Consider the following 18,422-nt stretch of genomic DNA (forward strand, 5'->3'; position numbering starts at 1 on the left):
GGGGGTGTAATGTCTCATGGCATGACTGTGAGAATGAACACGTTATTTGTAAAGCAGTGCAGCGCATCACAGTCACACAATTATCGCACATAGACATGTTAAACTTTGTCCCCGGCTTCTTTCTAGTTTTGCTTGGTGTAAACAGTATTGCTCCTAAATTATTTGTTCCATACGTGTAACACACTGCTAGCTTCACGTGATGGTATAAATAAAGCATATATATATGGCACAGGTTCAGCACACGCAACACCGTGGAACTTAGTGACACGGAAAGTCGTAAAATTGGCGGGGACATCTTACGTTGCATACTTTATGACGTCATAAGTATGCACCGTGGGTCTTGGGCTGAACTTGACCCCAAGGCGGGGAACTTTCCGACAGAAAAAAAAGTAAAAAATAATTCTTCAATTACGCCGTATTGGTATTTTATTATCATTTTATGAAAGGCATGGAATTTCTCCTCCAAATGGTATATGATTACAGATGTACACAAACATTTCAACACATGCCATATATAGTGTCCGATACGTTGATAAAGTTGGCTGAACTTGGCCCGGTCTAAAACTAAATGTGGATATTTTAGCAAAGTGTATAGCTTTATAGCTCAGGCATATCTGAATTTTGCCAAAGAGACAGTTTTATAGATGTCAGATAAAAGAAAAGAAAAAAGGTTAACAATATATCTAAACTGTGACATCAACAGAATCTGAAGCTATGACTTAGAAGTTTTAATCAGCCTCTTTTTCTTTTCCTTTTTTATTTCTATAGCTGCAATCATTTTGTATCGTCACCGCCATCCTGCAGTCCCGTGTGTATTTTTTTTACATACCTGAACCTGAACTCGAGATCAAGCTGCTCCGATCCAAATTTAACTTCAGCTAATAAACATAAACCTGAGTATATCTATTACAAACTATACCTAAGATTACCATATCCTAATCCCTTCTCTGAACTCAATCTCTCTAGCTCTAACTCAACACTGAGGCCAACTGCTGAATAATAACAAGTGTAATGATTTTTTTCTATAAGATGAATATGTATGTAACAGGAAAGAGAATAGTGTGCTTCCACCGGGATCTCCAGGTTCCTAGTCGGACGCTCTACCACTGAGCTAAAGGGAAATTCCCTCTAGCGCGAAGCTAGAAGGCGACCGTAATCCCATGTACAATTAAAACCTGTCACATATATATACGATAAACTGTTTTTCGTTGGCATTCATAGGCAATATACATGCCAACTGGACAAAGGCAAATCCAACACGAGACGCCTCAGTAAATGAATGCCAACTGAAGAAGTTAAATGCTTTTTTAATATGTTCCCTTTTGCATAATACAACATGATCACTACTTCTCGAACGTAGCTGAAGGAAATTCCTTTAACTTTATTCACGGGTTTCTTTCTATATTAAAATGTTACATTAATGTTCAGGCTGCTGATCGCATGTCAAACTGAAACAGTTTCTCGATTCAGACACAAATGTCTGACGTCACAGATTACTGTTCCCATCGACGGCTGTGGTCATTTAGGGCCATGGCGATTTTTTTAACAAACATGTGAGTAGCGGAGTTAAAATCAGATAAACAGTTTCATTTTAAATGCATTCGCATTGTATGTGTAAATACGACTAATTGGCGACAAAACTGAAGAACACATGGACAATAACAACGTCTTCACGGTTTTCGATCTGGGAAATCCTGTACAACAAACCTATTAGAAGTAATGGAACACTGGGCAGAGACAACAGACAAAGTAGTCCGAATTATTCTCACGTTTTATCGACGACAGACCGATATAAAAAAAAGGTGATAAAACGTCAGAATATTTCGGACTATAGACAAAGGAGAGAATATTGATACTATATATACTTAGACTTCAGTAAAGCATTTGACAAATTCCCTCACAAATGCTTACTGAAAAAAACTTCAAGGATACGGAATAACTGGTAAAATCCTCCAGTGGGCTCAAGATTTCCTCTCAAACTAAAACAACGAGTATCCATAAACGGTGAATTGTCTGGTCTGGTGGATGTAACGAGTGGTGTGCCCCAGGGTAGTGTCCTTGGTCCAGTTATTTTTTAATCTACGGCAATGACCTCCCTGATGTAGTCAAACTTTTTGCTGACGACTCAAAACTATTCAAAAACATCTCTAGGCAAACAGGGACTGCAGAACTACAAACTGATATCAATAGCATCGTCCAATGGACATCAGATTGGAAAATGACATTAAATAACAAAAAATGTAAACATCTAAATATTGGTAACCTAAACCAAGATTCTACATATTACTTCCACTCAGGTGAACAGTTTGAGAAAGTTACTAAAGAGAGAGACCTGGGTGTAACAATTGACAACAAACTGAAATTTAACCACCATGTGAGTCAATCTGTCAACAAAGCAAATCGGACACTAGGACTAATCTTAAGGACATTTATTGACATGGACAAAACTATGTTTCTTACACTTTACAAGAGTCTCATTAGGCCCAACTTGGAATATGCTACCCAGGTCTGGTCCCCTTTTCTGAAAAAAGGACCAAATAGCCTTAGAAAATGTGCAGCGCAAAGCTACGAAAATAATTCAATCTCTAAAAAACTTTCTTACAATTCAAGAATACGAAGACTAGGCTTACCTACACTGGAATATAGAAGAAAGCGCAATGGTCTATTAGAGGTTTATAAAATAATCAACAACATTGATATACTTGACAATGATAAATTATTCACTTTTACACACAACAACAAGGGGTAATAGCAAAAAGCAGAGCAGGACCAGGGTCACTCAAAATGTTTTTAGTAGAAGAGTGGGGGATTCTTGGAACTCCCTTCCTAACTAAGTAGTAGAAGCCCCGTCTCTAAACTGTTTTAAATCTCGTTTAAACACTTTTTGGAAAAATATACCATATATAAGTTTTATCCCAGTTTTTATGCTACACAACCGGTTAACAGTATATTATCGAACGAAGATGCGCCTATATAAGCTACTTCAAGCTAACAACGATGTCGACGAAGAGGTAAACAGGTAAATAATTAAAATAAAAAGGGGTTCAAATAATAAAAGAGATAACGAATAGATTATATGGCCTATGTGATATATATAACGTCAAAAAGGGGTAGGTGGGTTAAAAGTTATCAGAGTCTATAGAATAGACCGATGCCTTTAAATAGTTAAATAATGCATTAGAGTCCACGGAACTGAAAAGAGTTTTCATATCCGGGACTCGAAAGTAGTTATCACGAAGTGTTTAAAATCGGAACCTTCTATTAAAAAAAGGTTCCACTGTAAATAGAGTGTCACATGCGTGGCATGAAGGTGGATCTTCTCGTTTTAAAAGGTACGAATGAGTAGGATATGTGTGCCCAGTACGGAGCCGAGCGAGGACAACTTCCTCTCTACGATCTTTCTGACTTGGAATAGATGTTTTAAGTTTGTTGCTGGTCTCGAGAGACCAGCGTTGCTGCTGTACGAATAATATTGGTTTAAAATCTGTATATGGTAGTTTGATATTTGTTTGTTGGAGATTTAAATCATTTTTTGCTTCCCTGTCAACAAATTCGTTGCCTTTAATTCCGTCATGGCTCGGAATCCATAGTAAAGTTATTTTGGACTTTTTTAAGATACGAGATATTCGAAGAGCAAGGTTTTGTACGAGTGTGTTTTTAGAATCTCGTAACTGTAAACTCTGTAGGACAGATAGAGAGTCTGAACAAATGATTGCCTTTTTAAGAACAACCAATATGGTTTAAAACAATCTTAATCCTCAAATTGAAGATAATTGCTTTTGTTGCCGTTTTCAATGATAGAAAATAGCGCATTAATGTTTCTCCTTGATTGATTCAAATGCAGAAATAATATTAAATTTAAATTCAAAGCAATAATAGCTGTTTTGCCCCTCTCTCTTTCCACAGAAAACAGGTCAAAATTTTTGGGAGTGACTTTCCCTACCTCCATAAATTCTCAAAATGGGGATGGATTTAGGAACTCCCCTTCCACACTCTTAGTTTTATCCAATCAAGTGAGCTGTTACAAAGTAAGGACAGATAACTCCAACAAAATCCCCCAGAGAAAACATTGTGGCTTCGCGTGGACACTGTAGTAAAACTAATGAGGAAGGATGTCAGAAAGTGCCGATAGATTCGTTTCTGTTGACTATGAAATATATGGAAATGTACAAGGTTTGTAACTGTAGACCCACCACGTGACTTGCCAAAGGCAAACTTGAACGAATGACCATGACATCTTGTCCTATCGTCGATACATATCATGTTATAAAGAACATCAGGCGAAATTTAAGACATTTGATGATTTGAAAAAATATTTTATCGTTGTTTTACAGCTGTTATGAAGAACACATATAATATTAGGCGTTAAGTAATCTGATATCAGTGCCTGATCGTTAGCCCAGCAACGCAATGTTTTTTTTATTACGAGTTCCCTCCCCTAACTACCCTCAACATTAGACTTGCTAAAGTTTTCGTTGATGTTTAATACTGTTATAATTAAATCATATCATTATTTTGATCAATACTCAACAATTCAAAATAACCATTTGAATCAATAAATTGATAAATATAAAATTGAATGTTCAATATAAATAAATAAATTCATGTAAAAGGATGATAAATCTTATTTTTCAAAAACATGCTTAATGCTATTCATAAATGTTCATAATTTTATAATCATCTTTTTCAGGTGTATTTTTCAGACAGGTGAGTACAGCGTGAACTGATGAACACAGCTTGAATGATATTTTTTCTTTAAAAAAATCAGATTCTCCAATTAATTAAAACCTATGTATTATACTGATATATTATTAAAACATTAGATATCTTCTTACCCTTGTTTTCCTCCATCTTTTATGAGAAACACCTGATTTGTATTTATCTTTCTGTGTATTACAGCATACATTTGAAAGAGCTCGTAAAGTTGGAGCAGTGGGATGGGTGATGAACACTGCCAAGGGAACTGTCAAAGGCACGGTACAGGGCACACAGAAACAGGTGGCAAACATGTGAGTTGTTATAACTGGCCTCAGCTGAAACTTTAGATGTATGGATTTATTTTTTTATTTTTTTATTTGATGATAGAATGTAGTATCGTAGTTATCCTGCAATAAGCCCAGGGGGGCAACACATAATCTCTGACTGAAAGTAGGGGGAGGGGCTTATAGCCAGACAACACATAATCTCTAACTCAAAGCAGGGGGAGGGGCTTATAGCCGGACAACACATAATCTGTAACTCAAAGTAGGGGGATGGGCTTATAGCCGGACAACACATAATCTCTAACTCAAAGTAGGGGGAGGAGCTTATAACAGGACAACACATAATCTCTAACTCAAAGTAGGGGGAGGGGCTTATTGCAAGACAACACATAATCTTTAACTCAGAATAGGGGATGGGCTTATAGCCAGACAACACATAATCTCTAACTCAAAGTAGGGAGAGGGGCTTATAGCAAGACAACACATAATTTCTAACTCAAAGTAGGGGATGGGCTTATTACAGGACAAATGAAGTGAAATAGAACTATTGAAAATCTTTTTCATGTTTGATAATCAGTATTAGAGCTCAACCTAAAACAATTATAAAACCAGAAAAAAATGAATTGTTTGGATTTTGTTTCAGGAGGCATTTTCTTACACATGAAGGCAGTCCTTTGTCTAGGATAACCAAGTATGAATTCACAAATGACAGAGAGTTAGTTAAGTTGGAGTACAATCGGTTTTCAATCACGGCAGGAGACTGGTGACCAGATATAAAATTGTTTCCTTTCACGTGTGCTGTGTACTCGGACTTACCCAGTTGAGGATCCGTAAAGGCATCAATGGCTTGTCATCAATGTTGAAAACATGTGCAACAGTCTATCAGAGATTATAGAACTAGCCCTGGATTTCTCCAAAAAGAAAAGAAAAAAGCTGTTGAAGTTTCTTTGGCGATCATTGTTTCTCAGCAGTTTTAATTTTGCCTGGACTATCTTTTTAAAATCTGACATAATTTAAAAGTAATATTTTTGTCACCCTGGTAAAAATGCTAGCTGCTTTACATACTGACTCGGCTACAGAGTATTTCTCTTTAGCTCATTTGGTAGTGTGTAAGACTTGTAAACCAGAGGTCCAGGGCTCGACTCTTAGTGGAGGCATTGAGCAATTGTATGACCTCTGTGAAATTATGATCTTTTTATGATCCTTTTTTACCAATTTCACAGTTATTTTTCACCAAAATTACATCAATTTGTGAAAATAGTATGAGAATGTAGGAAACATCCCGTCTCATACATCGGGATAAATTTTGCATGTAATGTTTAAATCTGAGACATGTAAAAGCAGTTTTAGTCTTTTAATGCATTGGCCTCTCAAGAAAACTTTTACTGTAGAAACAAAATCATCTTTGATAACATTTAGTCTTGAGATTTAAGCACTTTGTCTAATTTTGCAGAACAATGTAAACATTTAAAAAAAAAATTGAATTAGATCCTTAATAGTCAAGATATTTTTGTTTTTAGCAGAATTAGCATTTTTTTTTTGACTAATGAAAAAGGAAAAGTCACTGACATAGAACTAATGAAGATGGTATGATGCAGCGTGCCAAAATCTCTTATTTGGACTAGTGAAATAGGAAAAGTTACTCTGATTGCATCTGGAAGGCATGTTTTCTAGATTATCAGAGTCAGGAAGTCGGCATGCACTATATACCAGTAAAAATGAAAAAAAATATTGTTACAAAGTTGTTGAGAGTTTTATGATCTTGACGATGATGAGTCTTTCACGTGCTATGTTGTTCTCCGCACTACTTTACGGTAGCCATGTTTACTGCCAGTGTAGGTGTGTTAGTTTATATATCCCTTTGTGTGCAATGTTTACACTCACATATTAATAATGGTTGTTATATTATCATTGTTTTTATATTTGTAATAAAAGGATTTATCATTACAATATATCCTTTATTGTGTTTTAGTTTTTGCACATAAATACAAAGTTTTTATAATGTTAGGAAAAACATATGTTAATCTGATTTTTCTTTATTTGTAGAATTGTTTGAAAACTTAACATTGAGAAGTTGTCTTCTTCTGAATAAAGTCCTGTATCACATACATCAGTTTAGATACATTTTATTACCTTGTGACTAACTTTGGACCAAGTGAGCTAACCTGATATACCATGGTGTGACATTGTTCGTCTAGCATCAACTTTTTACTTTAATTCAACTAAGAGGCCTAGCATCATAATCCTTGCCCAGTAGCATGCTAGGATGAAAGACTATCAACTTTATTCAGTGAATGACCTTGACCAACTTTTAAGGTCACAGGGGTCATATTTCTTAAATCCATGAAATGATTTTTTCCAGATAGCCAAGAGCCTGGGGTGATGATGTAGGCTACATTCGCGTATCCCGGTTGAAACGGTATGTGTGGCGCAGAAATTTTCCATGATAAACGAACACACTTGGACCGTTCTATAAGCAGAGCTAAAAATCCACAGTTTCGGAGAATAAATAACAATGTATCAAGAATATTATGCCCTTCTCTCACGCGTCCACTTAATTACATAACGTATCTTAAAAATTACATGTGACTTGACATTGTTTAAGAAAGAAATAACGCAAATTGGCAATAGTCAGCATTTTAGTTTCGGTCAGGTTCGTCTGGACCCCTCAATCTACACGTACCAAATTTTCCTGAGGTCAGCCTCGGTCCAAATCTGTACCTGTCGTTTTCTTTACAGGTTCAACCGGTTCAACCGGTTCAACCGTTTCAACCGGATACATGAATGTAGCCATATTGTCAGTAGTTAGTAGGATTAAAGGGCTATCAATGTGTTTAAATAAATGACCTTGACCCACTTTTAAGGTTAAAGGGTCAAATGTGTTTAAAGCTTTAAGAAATCTCTTCTTAAGAACCAAGAGGCCTAGGGTGATAATACTGGGAAAGTAGCATGCTTGGATAAATGACTATAAAGTCAGAAAAGGCAAAACATTCTGACTTGTTTGAAACATATGCAGATTACTGATAGAAGTCGTGCAAAATTATCTGAAGTAGGCTGTCAAGCCTGACATATTGACAAGTACAAAATTATTTCATAGCTAAAACCAAAAGACAACAAATGAACACTTCTTTGTTCACATGATTTATGTTTATTGAATCTGTTTAAAATATTATCATTATATCAGATTATGATACTGTATTATACATCAGATATAAAATTCCTTTTTCCATATCCTTACTTCAGGATCCCTGTCACACTGCACTGAAGTTTGTCATATTTACAGTAACGTCCCCTTAACTTTGTATAGGATAATACTGTAACACAGGTGGGCCAGGATACCTCCGATGAACAGATAGCTCAAACAGTTAGAGCAATAGTGTAACAAGCTGAAGTCATGGGTCGCTTTCGTTTATTGCAATCCAAGCGTTGGACCAGAGTTGTTCGTTTATAAAATAAGGTCGGACCTAGTAATCGGATGCTGTTTTCAGGCTAGACACGACAAAGCCTTGCAAGGCCTGCATTAACTTTTGCAGGTCTGTCAGGATTTATACCAAAAAATGTTGCATTGAAAAACAGACAAACAGGTTGTTCCACATCAAAGAACAGGCTGCTAGGTTCCAATTCCAGTCTAGTCAAACCAGCTTTTTCCCCCAAGCAGGATACTGTTGTTTATTTAGTTTGGTTTATTTCATCTGTTATCTTTATTTATAAAAGTACAACAAGGTATGGTTTTCTTTTCAGAAATCATTGATCAAAGTTACAGCCATGTCAGCAAAATCAGTTTCCAGTGCCTATTTACTGTTGTTGGCAGTGGTACGGGGATCCTTAAAAGCACAAAACACTACAACATTGTCTTATTATTATATTTACTAACAATATACATTTACTCTCTCTGTGGACGAAGTCTCCAAATGGTAAAATAAAATTATAAAAATAATTTATGTATATATTTGGCTTTTTTGGAGAATTAAAGCTTTGGAAAAACAATTTTAAAGTGAGAAATTTCAAGGTGTAATAATAATTCCATGAAAAGTGGGCGTGTCATTGACACCAGTATAACGGCCGGTGGTGGTTTGGCCAAGGTCAAGATTGAGCAAGGGACTTGATGATAAGTTTATACTTAATCGAGCCTATCATATGTAGGTATGTGTGATATGGATGTTCTGTCCGAGGTGTAGAAGACCCGAGGGTAGAATATCTACATCCTACAAACCTACATAATGATGGACTTGTTCTGCCAGCTCTCAACCCAAATTTTGGTAAACAGGTTATAGACGATGAAAATGCTTCACTAAATATGGCAAAAATTGAAGATTTGAGGTGACTCACAAGATCATCTACAGGTGTCTCGAAGATAATTTACTGGTGTAAAAAAAAAGTGACTCACAGGATTATCTACTGGTAAAGATGGTGATTCACAGGATTATCTACCGGTAAAGATGGTGACTCACAGGATTATCTACCGGTAAAGATGGTGACTCACAGGATTATCTACCGGTAAAGATGGTGACTCACATGATTATCTACCGGTAAAGATGGTGACTCACAGGATTATCTACCGGTAAAGATGGTGACTCACAGGATTATCTACCGGTAAAGATGGTGACTCACAGGATTATCTACCGGTAAAGATGGTGACTCACAGGATTATCTACCGGTAAAGATGGTGACTCACAGGATTATCTACCGGTAAAGATGGTGACTTGCAGGATTATCACTAAGGTGACGCGCAGAAATATCTGCTGGTAACAAAGTTGACTCACAGGATTATCTACTTGTTAAAAAGGTGACTCACAGGATTATCTTCAGGTAAAGAAGGTAGCTCACAGAATTAACTACTGGAAAAAAAGTTGACTCACATGACTATCTACTAGATAAGAAGGTGACTCGCATGACTATCTACTGGTGAAGAAGGTGACTCACAGGATTATCTACCGAGAAGGTGACTCACAGGATTATCTTTTGTGAAGGAAGGTGACTCGCAGGATTATCTACTGTGAAGGAAGGTGACTCACAGGATTATCTACTGAGAAGGTGACTCACAGAATTATCTACTGAGAAGGTGACTCACAGGGTTATCTACTGAGAAGGTGACTCACAGGATTTTCTACTCTGAAGGGGGGTGACTGACAGGATTATCTACTGTGAAGGAAGGTGACTGGATTATAACTGGTCTCCCCTGTAGTCCACTTGTACACTTTTTATCACAGTTTTCTTAACTAAGACTAGTAACATTACTTATTAACAAAATTGTTTGGGAGAAAAACAAGCAAAACAAAGTAAAAAAATATATGAAATGACAAAAATATAAACTAGACCATCTTGCTAAGTTAGTGAATCTCTCATCATTCTGTCTAGGAAATGTAGAGTAAAAACTTCATTTTTGTATAATTAATTAACTAAATCACAGATACATCTTAAGGAGGAAACATAATTGTAAATGAATTATATACTATAACACTATAATGAAATGCACGCACAGAAAATGGTCTCTTTAATCAGGATCCATATGAGAAAGAATTAAAAATCATTTGACTAGATTCTGAGGTGGAGACATTTAAACAGTAATCATGAATCTTGACGTTTCATTCGTCAAATTGTTTCAAATGTTATAACTGATAAATATGTTTAAGATAAATTACAACATGATAGATTTTTCAGAAATATGACAAATGAATTAGATGATAAATTATTTACTTTCAGGAAAACAAGCTACTAGTATATATTGCAAGCTTTAAACTAAAGTGACAAATAATTACATTGAAACTTCCATAAAAATAATCAAAATGCTATAAACAAAGAAAGTAATTAATAGTTGTTATATTGTAACAAGTCATGGATATAATACTCTGTTAATAAACGTGAATTAAACAGCACCTAGGAGGGGAGAACAATATAAAGTTATGAAAGCACCTCAGATTAAGTTATTATATTAATGAAAATCAGTTTTTAAATTAAACATTTAAAACAAAGTATTGTAAATTTATTACAAACAAAAGATAATCTATTCTGTGACAAATGAGCTGCCCAAATAAGTAACGCTTTATAATCAGATTTTCCACACCACCACCAAACAAAAACATACATATTTACAATATAGACACAACAAAAAAATGATTTTCTTTGTCCAAGATATTGACTGCAGTATTCAGAACCTGAAATTATTTCCAAACTGACATGAAAACTCAGTTTTAAATACCAATGCAGAATTTTGCCGATTACATTTATTAACAAATATTTTTAAAAAAAAAACACAAAAAAAAAACCATAGATAAAAAAAAAATCTCTGAAGATTTTACAAACAAATTTTATCTGGGTATTTTGAGGAAAGTGTAACTGCAACTATTTTTTAAAAACTTCATCACCCATCTTACATCAAAAAGCAACATACCAAACGCCTAGGAGAACACAGACTCCATCAATTTCTTATTACTGTAATTTCCTTAACTTTACTGTCTCTCAATCCGCTGTGTTATTAATTTTGCAAACGTCGTAATAAATACATGAAACTTGGACAAAAATTGCCTATATAAATTTTACTAAATATCATGTATATTCCATAGACAAAATTAATTTTTATCTTGACTCAATAAGGAGGCGGTGGGTTTTCATTGTAAATCCTTGAGAAAGACTGAAAGTAAATAAATCTACCTGCTTCACTAACCTCAGCAGATTATCTGAATAAAAACAAAAAATCATTTTCATTTTGATTTGAGTTCTTCCACCAGTATAAATATGCTTCTAGACTATAAAGTCATTACATATCACATACTTGTGAAATTAAATTTACGGAATTTCATGAATGAAAAATGAAAAAGGTATATAAATCTGCAAAGCTAATACATCGAAAGAAAATTGAAACAAGACATGACTAGGGAAAGTTTGGCTTTTATCCAAACCCTTTGTGTGTAGGTTATAGTTGCAGGTCTATCTCCTGACATCAAGGGGGGGGGGGCTATACAATCACTAATTTCTGTGGGTTTTTTAATTTCGTTGATTACGAGGGTAATCTTCATCTTTGAACTCATTAGTTCACAAAGTAATTACAAGTTTGATAAAGAGGAATTCTCCGTTTGAGTGGGTACTGGTAATCCATGACTTTATGTACCCACGAAATGGTGTTTTGTTGGGAAACCACGAAATTCGGGCCCTACAAAAAATATCTGATTTCACAGTATTTCCTGTATCACACCTCTTAGAGGGTCTTAAAACATTAAACATCGTTTGTCATTGTGAAAAATAAACTTTTCAAGTATTAATAAATGATATACATCTACATTTCAATAAAAAAAAATATGATATAAGCACAATAACTATCATAAAAACAAAAACACCATAAAACAATAAAAAATATAGTGTGGAATGTGTATTAAAGGTAGTTAATATGTAAAACAACACTGAGAAAAAAAAATCATACAAAATTCCTCTTCTTTTGAAATCTACCCTGTAGTATAATTTCAAAATTTGTAAATTGGTCCATTTTTAGGGGTATGTATTATGCATTCTTTTTCATTATCTGAATATTTATAAGTTTAAAATCATGAAAAACAAATAGTCAAAAGGAAGTAGGTTTTAATTATTCACCTTCAGAATTTATTTAACATTTTTGATGGCTACCAAAAGGTATAAAGGACTGATTTTATCAGGAAAATTGAAAATTAAAATAATATATATCTCATCAACAGAACAACCTGATTTAATTTTAAATATTGATAAGAAAGAATGACAATATAGCACTTTTACTTTGTGTAGTGTGTTTCTATTTTGTGTTAAAGTATTAGAATCATCCTTAAATAATTGGGAAACATTGAACCCAATCATTATTATCATTTTTTATAAAATATTTCTTTCGCCCTTTTATAAATCATGACTATTTCTTAAAACTCATTCAAGATTATAATTCTTCGTGATTCTCCTGTCCGTGTCGTGGTGTGTCTTGACCTTCCATGACCTTAACATTATCATCAGTGACCTTGACATGGTCCTCGGTGACCTTGACCTGATCAGATCCTTCCTCTTCATGCATTTTCCTCCTCCCTCCAGAGTGGTGATACAGTCTGGATTTCTTCAGTGCCAACAGCTCATGACGCACCTAAACAAATAGAAAATTACATTTTATATAGAAATACAGCAAATATTGTACTCATCATCAACACACATGGCATTTAATGTGTTCATAGTGAGGCAAGCACACATGTATTTCTTAGTTACAGGTCACCTGCCCGACCACGTTTTCACCGGGTACTCTTGTTTCCTCCCACATTAAGACTAACATCTGGGCCAACAAGAGTGATTAAAGCTGAAATAATTTGTTTCATAATTTTGTAAACTATATAAGCGCATATACAAGAGGGTGCTTCTGTAACTTTAAATGACCATGTATACTGGAAGTATGATGTTCAGGGAACGACCCAACTATTTTCAGTTTTATTTGTCCCATTCATGTCATTGAGAAATCAATGTTTCCAAAAACCTTTGTGACATTGACCTTTGACATTCAACCTCAATACATTTTCATCTGCGGCGGATGCACAGGACACAGAAGTCTGGAAAGAAACTTTGAGTTTATTTTGAATCAAGGAAACTACAGGTGTTGTTTAGAAATTGGTTCTGATAATGGTAATGGTATTGTTCATGTAGTGGAACTAGACTGGGTCGATCGCCGACGACCAGGTAGTGGAACTAGCCTGGGTCGATCGCCGACGACCATGTAGGGGAACTAGACTGGGTTGATCGCCGACAACCAGGCAGTGGAACTAGACTGGGTCGATCGCCAACGACCAGGTAGTGGAACTAGACTGGGGCGAGCGCCGACAACCAGGTAGTGGAACTAGACTGGGTCAATCGCCGACGACCAGGTAGTGGAACTAGACTGGGTCGAGCGCCGACAACCAGGTAGTGGAACTAGACTGGGTCGATCGCCAATGACCATGTAGTGGAACTAGACTGGGTTGATCGCCGACAACCAGGTAGTGGAACTAGACTGGGTTGATTGCCGACAACCAGGTAGTGGAACTAGACTGGGTCGATCGCCGACAACCAGGTAGCTCAATTGGTTAGGTAGAGCGTCCGTCTAGAGTTCGGAGGGTCCCAGGTTCGAACCCTGTCTGGCTGTTGCATTTCTCTATCTCCTGTTACAGTACACATGAGGCCACAGCAAACCAGAGCATCAGGCATAAAATTCTCTAAAACTGTATATTTCCCACAGTTAGATTTAAAATCATGTACCTGATCTTCTTCGAAAGCATTCTTTAACCTTGTGGATGACATGTCATCTTTACCGTCTTCCGACCTCTTCACCTCGTTACCATCTTCATCGAATCCTACGGAACAGATAAAATATACAACTCATCATAAAAACTTTTGTAATTTATGCAGTTTTATTTTTGTGCTGAAATATAGTTTGAAGTTTGGGGTGTGCAAATTACATAGCTACAGATATTTTCAAGTTTTTTGTATAGAAAGATTGTTGAATTGCAGGGTCTGCTATCTTGGAAAGACATGATTCTCACTGAATTAGTTTGTACACAGAATGTCTTTCAAAAGTAAACGACCAGATAAACTGTGTGAAACTCCAGGAAACAGTATGTCACAGATAGGATGACCATTAAATATTTTATGATCCTGACAGAAATACAGAATGGCTGTTTAAACGGGTTATACATTTTCTCTTAATTATGAAATATCTCACCTGTGCATACCTCGCCTGGTTGTACATTACCAAAATATTTCCCAACAGACATTTCTTAACACATCAAACCATTTAGATAAAGAGAAAGTTTGGATATAACCCACCTATACCATGTTCCTCAGTGGCTACAAGGTCGTCTGGTACATTGTTGGCCTTTTGTTTGTTTTTTGACTCCCAGTCCATCATAGCGAGGAAATTGTAGCCTTCTTTCAATGGCTTCCAATCCCCATTTGGAAGTATCGCTGTAAGATATAGCAGCAGTGACGGTTACACATTTGTACCAATGAAATGTACGGAAAGTTTTGGAGAAAATGAAGTTCATATCTTTCTATAGGGAAAAATAATAATACAGTTATCTTGTGTTTATTGATAGTGTCTGCTGTGAAAATAACAACATTGAGAAATCACTGATGTTGACATTACAGGAAAAAGACATCATCAGACTGTCGCTGTCATCGTTTTGTCCCGGTGCAATGACATATATTTGACCATGGCAATATGTTCTTTCAATTCAGAAACATTGTCTATTTGAAATATAATGATGAGAATGTTATAGGATGAAACTTGACCCTTGCAGAGCTGACATATTAAGATAGACTGGACTTTTCCTAGAAGGGCTGACTAAATAGAAATTTAAAGACTAGAATTTTTCCCTTAAGGGCTGGCTTACAAGAAAGACTCAGTTTAACCTAGAAGAGCTGGCTTACAAGAAAGACAACAATTTTACCTAGAAGGGCTGGCTTACAAGAAAGACTACAATTTTACCTAGAAGGACTGGCTTACAAGAAAGACTACAATTTTACCCTAGAAGGGCTGGCTTACAAGACTACAATTTTACCTAGAAGGTGTGGCTTACAAAAAAGACTACAATTTTACCTAGAAGGACTGGCTTACAAGAAAGACTACAATTTTACCTAGAAGGACTGGCTTACAAGAAAGACTACAGTTTAACCTAGAAGGGCTGGCTTACAAGAAAGACTACAATTTTACCTAGATGGGCTTACTAACAAGAAAGACTACAATTTTGCCTAGAAGGGCTGGCTTACAAGACTACAATTTTACCTAGAAGGTCTGTCTAACAAGAAAGACTACAATTTTGCCTAGAAGGGCTGGCTTACAAGACTACAATTTTACCTAGAAGGTATGGCTTACAAAAAAGACTACAAATTTACCTAGAAGGACTGGCTTACACGAAAGACTACAGTTTAACCTAGAAGGGCTGGCTTACAAGACTACAATTTTACCTAGAAGGTATGGCTTACAAAAAAGACTACAAATTTACCTAGAAGGACTGGCTTACAAGAAAGACTACAATTTTACCTAGAAGGGCTGACTTACAAGAAAGACTACAATTTTTCTTAGAAGGGCTGGCTTACAAGAAAGACTACAATTTTTCTTAGAAGGGCTAACTTATTAAAAATACTAGAATTTTTCCAAGAAGGGCTGAGGAACTAGAAAGACTAAAATTTTACCTAGAAGGGCTCCAGATAGACTAGAATATTTGAAGAAGGAGTGACTTACTATTAGGACTAGACTTTCCCCTCAATGATCCCTGTAACCAGTTGATAAGTTCTTCAGAACCAAAGGTCAACTGGTCGTAGTTAAATACATCACCCTGAAAAAAGGTCAAGGTTAAACTTGTGTTTTGTTACAAGTTTAAAGGCAATACATTTTACATGAATCTCAAATATTTTTATTTTTGTGAAAACAATCATAGAAAAGTTTAAATTTAACTAATCATATATGTATATGGAAATAATCAACTAAAGAGAAAAACATTGGAAAATAAACAAATAATATGTTATTTTGTGTTTGAAAGGTGTTTTGAACTGATTGATCAGGAAATTCAAGATACTACAGATGTAAAAACTGAACTAATAGTTGAGGACAAGCTTACCAAGTCAAGGTTGACCAGCGATATAGCGGGCGTGCTGCCCTCGGAATTATATTTCTTCAAGATTTTCGTCCCAAAATCATCTCCAACTGCCCTACAAAAGTTGTAAAAAAATAAAATTAGATGTAAACAAAATTCCCAAATGTCTCAGCCTTAAAACTGTATTTAGCTGCATAAGTCAATGATTGAAAAAATTGGTTGTTTTCTTTTTAATCTTGTAGAAAATACAACATTTAAATATTTTCTTCCTTCAGAGGCCGATTTTAAATCTAAATGGAACATATAAAGCATATGCAGTGTTTACGATGAATGTCAATCAACAAAATATATGAAATTTAATCACTGGGACCAGCAAAAAAAAACAAGAAGAAAAAAACCTTCAGGATCCCTGTTCCCTGCACTGTGGTTTTTAGTAAATGCAGTAATCTCCTCTTAATGTCTTTTTTTTCATTAAACTCTCGCAAGGTATATGCTTTTTAATCAGAAATAATTTATTCAAGCTATAGTCATGCCAGAAAAAACAGTTTCAAACACATATATATGTAACCCGGTATTTATTGTGTGTTTGTTATTTACTGTATATATATGTACTATTAGGACTAGACTTTCCCCTCAATGATCCCTGTAACCAGTTGATAAGTTCTTCAGAACCAAAGGTCAACTGGTCGTAGTTAAATACATCACCCTGAAAAAAGGTGAATTCTTTACATCCTTCTATTTGTTATACGATGGAGTGTAGCGAAACGTCTTTACCTTTCTTAGATGTTTTAGTTCAACTAGATTCAAATAAGATTACAACAGATTTATATTGTAAAGCTACAGATGCACATAATTATCTAAATTTTTACTCTAACCACAGTAAACACACTAAAGTTAATATTCCTTTTAATCTTGCCTCACGGATTGTCACTATCGTCAGTGACCAACAAGCTCAAATTGCTAGACTCAGTCAACTAAAGCAATACCTTAAAGCTCAATGTTATCCTACTGAGATAATAGAACATGGTATACAGAAAGCTATTGAAAAGGGACCCTTTACTTCCCGTCTACAAAAACTAAAGGATGAATCAAAGTTAGTTCCTTTTGTTTCTACTTTCAATCCACGGAATTGTAATATGTTTCCTGTGATAAAGAACAAATGTGAAGAGTTAAAGCAAAGTAGCAGGCGTATGAGAAACATTTTTAATAAACATGCTATTTTACACTGTAGACGCCAACCTAAAAACTTGAAACGTATGTTGACATGTTCTAAGTTTGATAATTCTTGTGTAACACCAAAAGTATCCAAATGTAAGACACCAAGATGTGCTACATGTCCTATGATTATCGAGTGTAATACTTTTATTTTCAAGAATGGTTTGAAATTTACTGTGAAGGTAAATATGAATTGTAAATCAAAAAATGTAATTTATGCAATCGTTTGTTCTAAATGTGGTGATTTTTACATCGGTCAAACCGGTAATGAACTCAGAACACGTATGACTGTACATAGACAACAAACTAGAACTGATTCTTTACGAAATCTTCATGTTAACAAACATATTCATGAATGTGCTGGAGATAAATTTAATGTATTACCTTTGTATCAACTATTTTCATCAGACACTATTTTAAGAGAAACGAAAGAAGACCAACTAATAAAAATATTAAAACCGAGTCTCAACAGGCCACAATAAAATTTTACGCCAAATTGTCCACCAATCTTGTGTACTTCGTGACGTCACGTTACTATTGTAGTGTGATGACATGTAATTGTGACGTCACGACGTTGTTCTCTTTTGAATAAACCTGAAGAGCCCTGTGAAGGGTGAAAGCAGCTAGTTTTTTAGTCGGTCGTTAATTTTATTTTTTCTAT

General features: G+C 35.3%; 2 protein-coding genes across 2 annotated transcripts in view; one reads left to right on the top strand and one right to left on the bottom strand.

The window, feature by feature from the left end:
* Window positions 1-4,008: 4,008 nt before the first annotated feature.
* On the top strand, window positions 4,009-6,929 carry LOC110450480 (acylphosphatase-2-like). The gene is made up of 4 exons (XM_021498032.1): window positions 4,009-4,173; window positions 4,691-4,707; window positions 4,900-5,009; window positions 5,626-6,929. Exons 1-4 carry the CDS (start codon window positions 4,113-4,115, stop codon window positions 5,747-5,749), a joined length of 312 nt encoding a protein of 103 aa, XP_021353707.1. The 5' UTR covers window positions 4,009-4,112; the 3' UTR covers window positions 5,750-6,929.
* Window positions 6,930-12,261: 5,332 nt separating this feature from the next.
* The window catches only part of LOC110450481 (thioredoxin domain-containing protein 16-like), a 16,704-nt gene continuing 10,543 nt past the window's right edge, over window positions 12,262-18,422 (bottom strand). The window contains exons 6-10 of the mRNA XM_021498033.1: window positions 16,571-16,661; window positions 16,195-16,288; window positions 14,778-14,915; window positions 14,211-14,305; window positions 12,262-13,074 (exon numbers count right to left, since the gene is read on the bottom strand). Coding sequence (XP_021353708.1) covers window positions 12,877-13,074; window positions 14,211-14,305; window positions 14,778-14,915; window positions 16,195-16,288; window positions 16,571-16,661 — 616 coding nt within the window. The 3' untranslated portion in view covers window positions 12,262-12,876. The remainder of the gene's footprint in view (window positions 13,075-14,210; window positions 14,306-14,777; window positions 14,916-16,194; window positions 16,289-16,570; window positions 16,662-18,422) is intronic.

This window comes from Mizuhopecten yessoensis, unplaced genomic scaffold (assembly GCF_002113885.1).
Source record: "Mizuhopecten yessoensis strain PY_sf001 unplaced genomic scaffold, ASM211388v2 scaffold5229, whole genome shotgun sequence".
Lineage (NCBI taxonomy): Eukaryota > Metazoa > Mollusca > Bivalvia > Pectinida > Pectinidae > Mizuhopecten > Mizuhopecten yessoensis.

Coding starts and splice junctions, on each gene's coding strand:
- LOC110450480 (XM_021498032.1), top strand. CDS start 4,113: ATGTCAGAAAGTGCCGATAGATTCGTTTCTGTTGACTATGAAATATAT. Junction 5,010..5,625: donor CAGAAACAGGTGGCAAACAT/GTGAGTTGTTAT, acceptor ATTTTGTTTCAG/GAGGCATTTTCTTACACATG.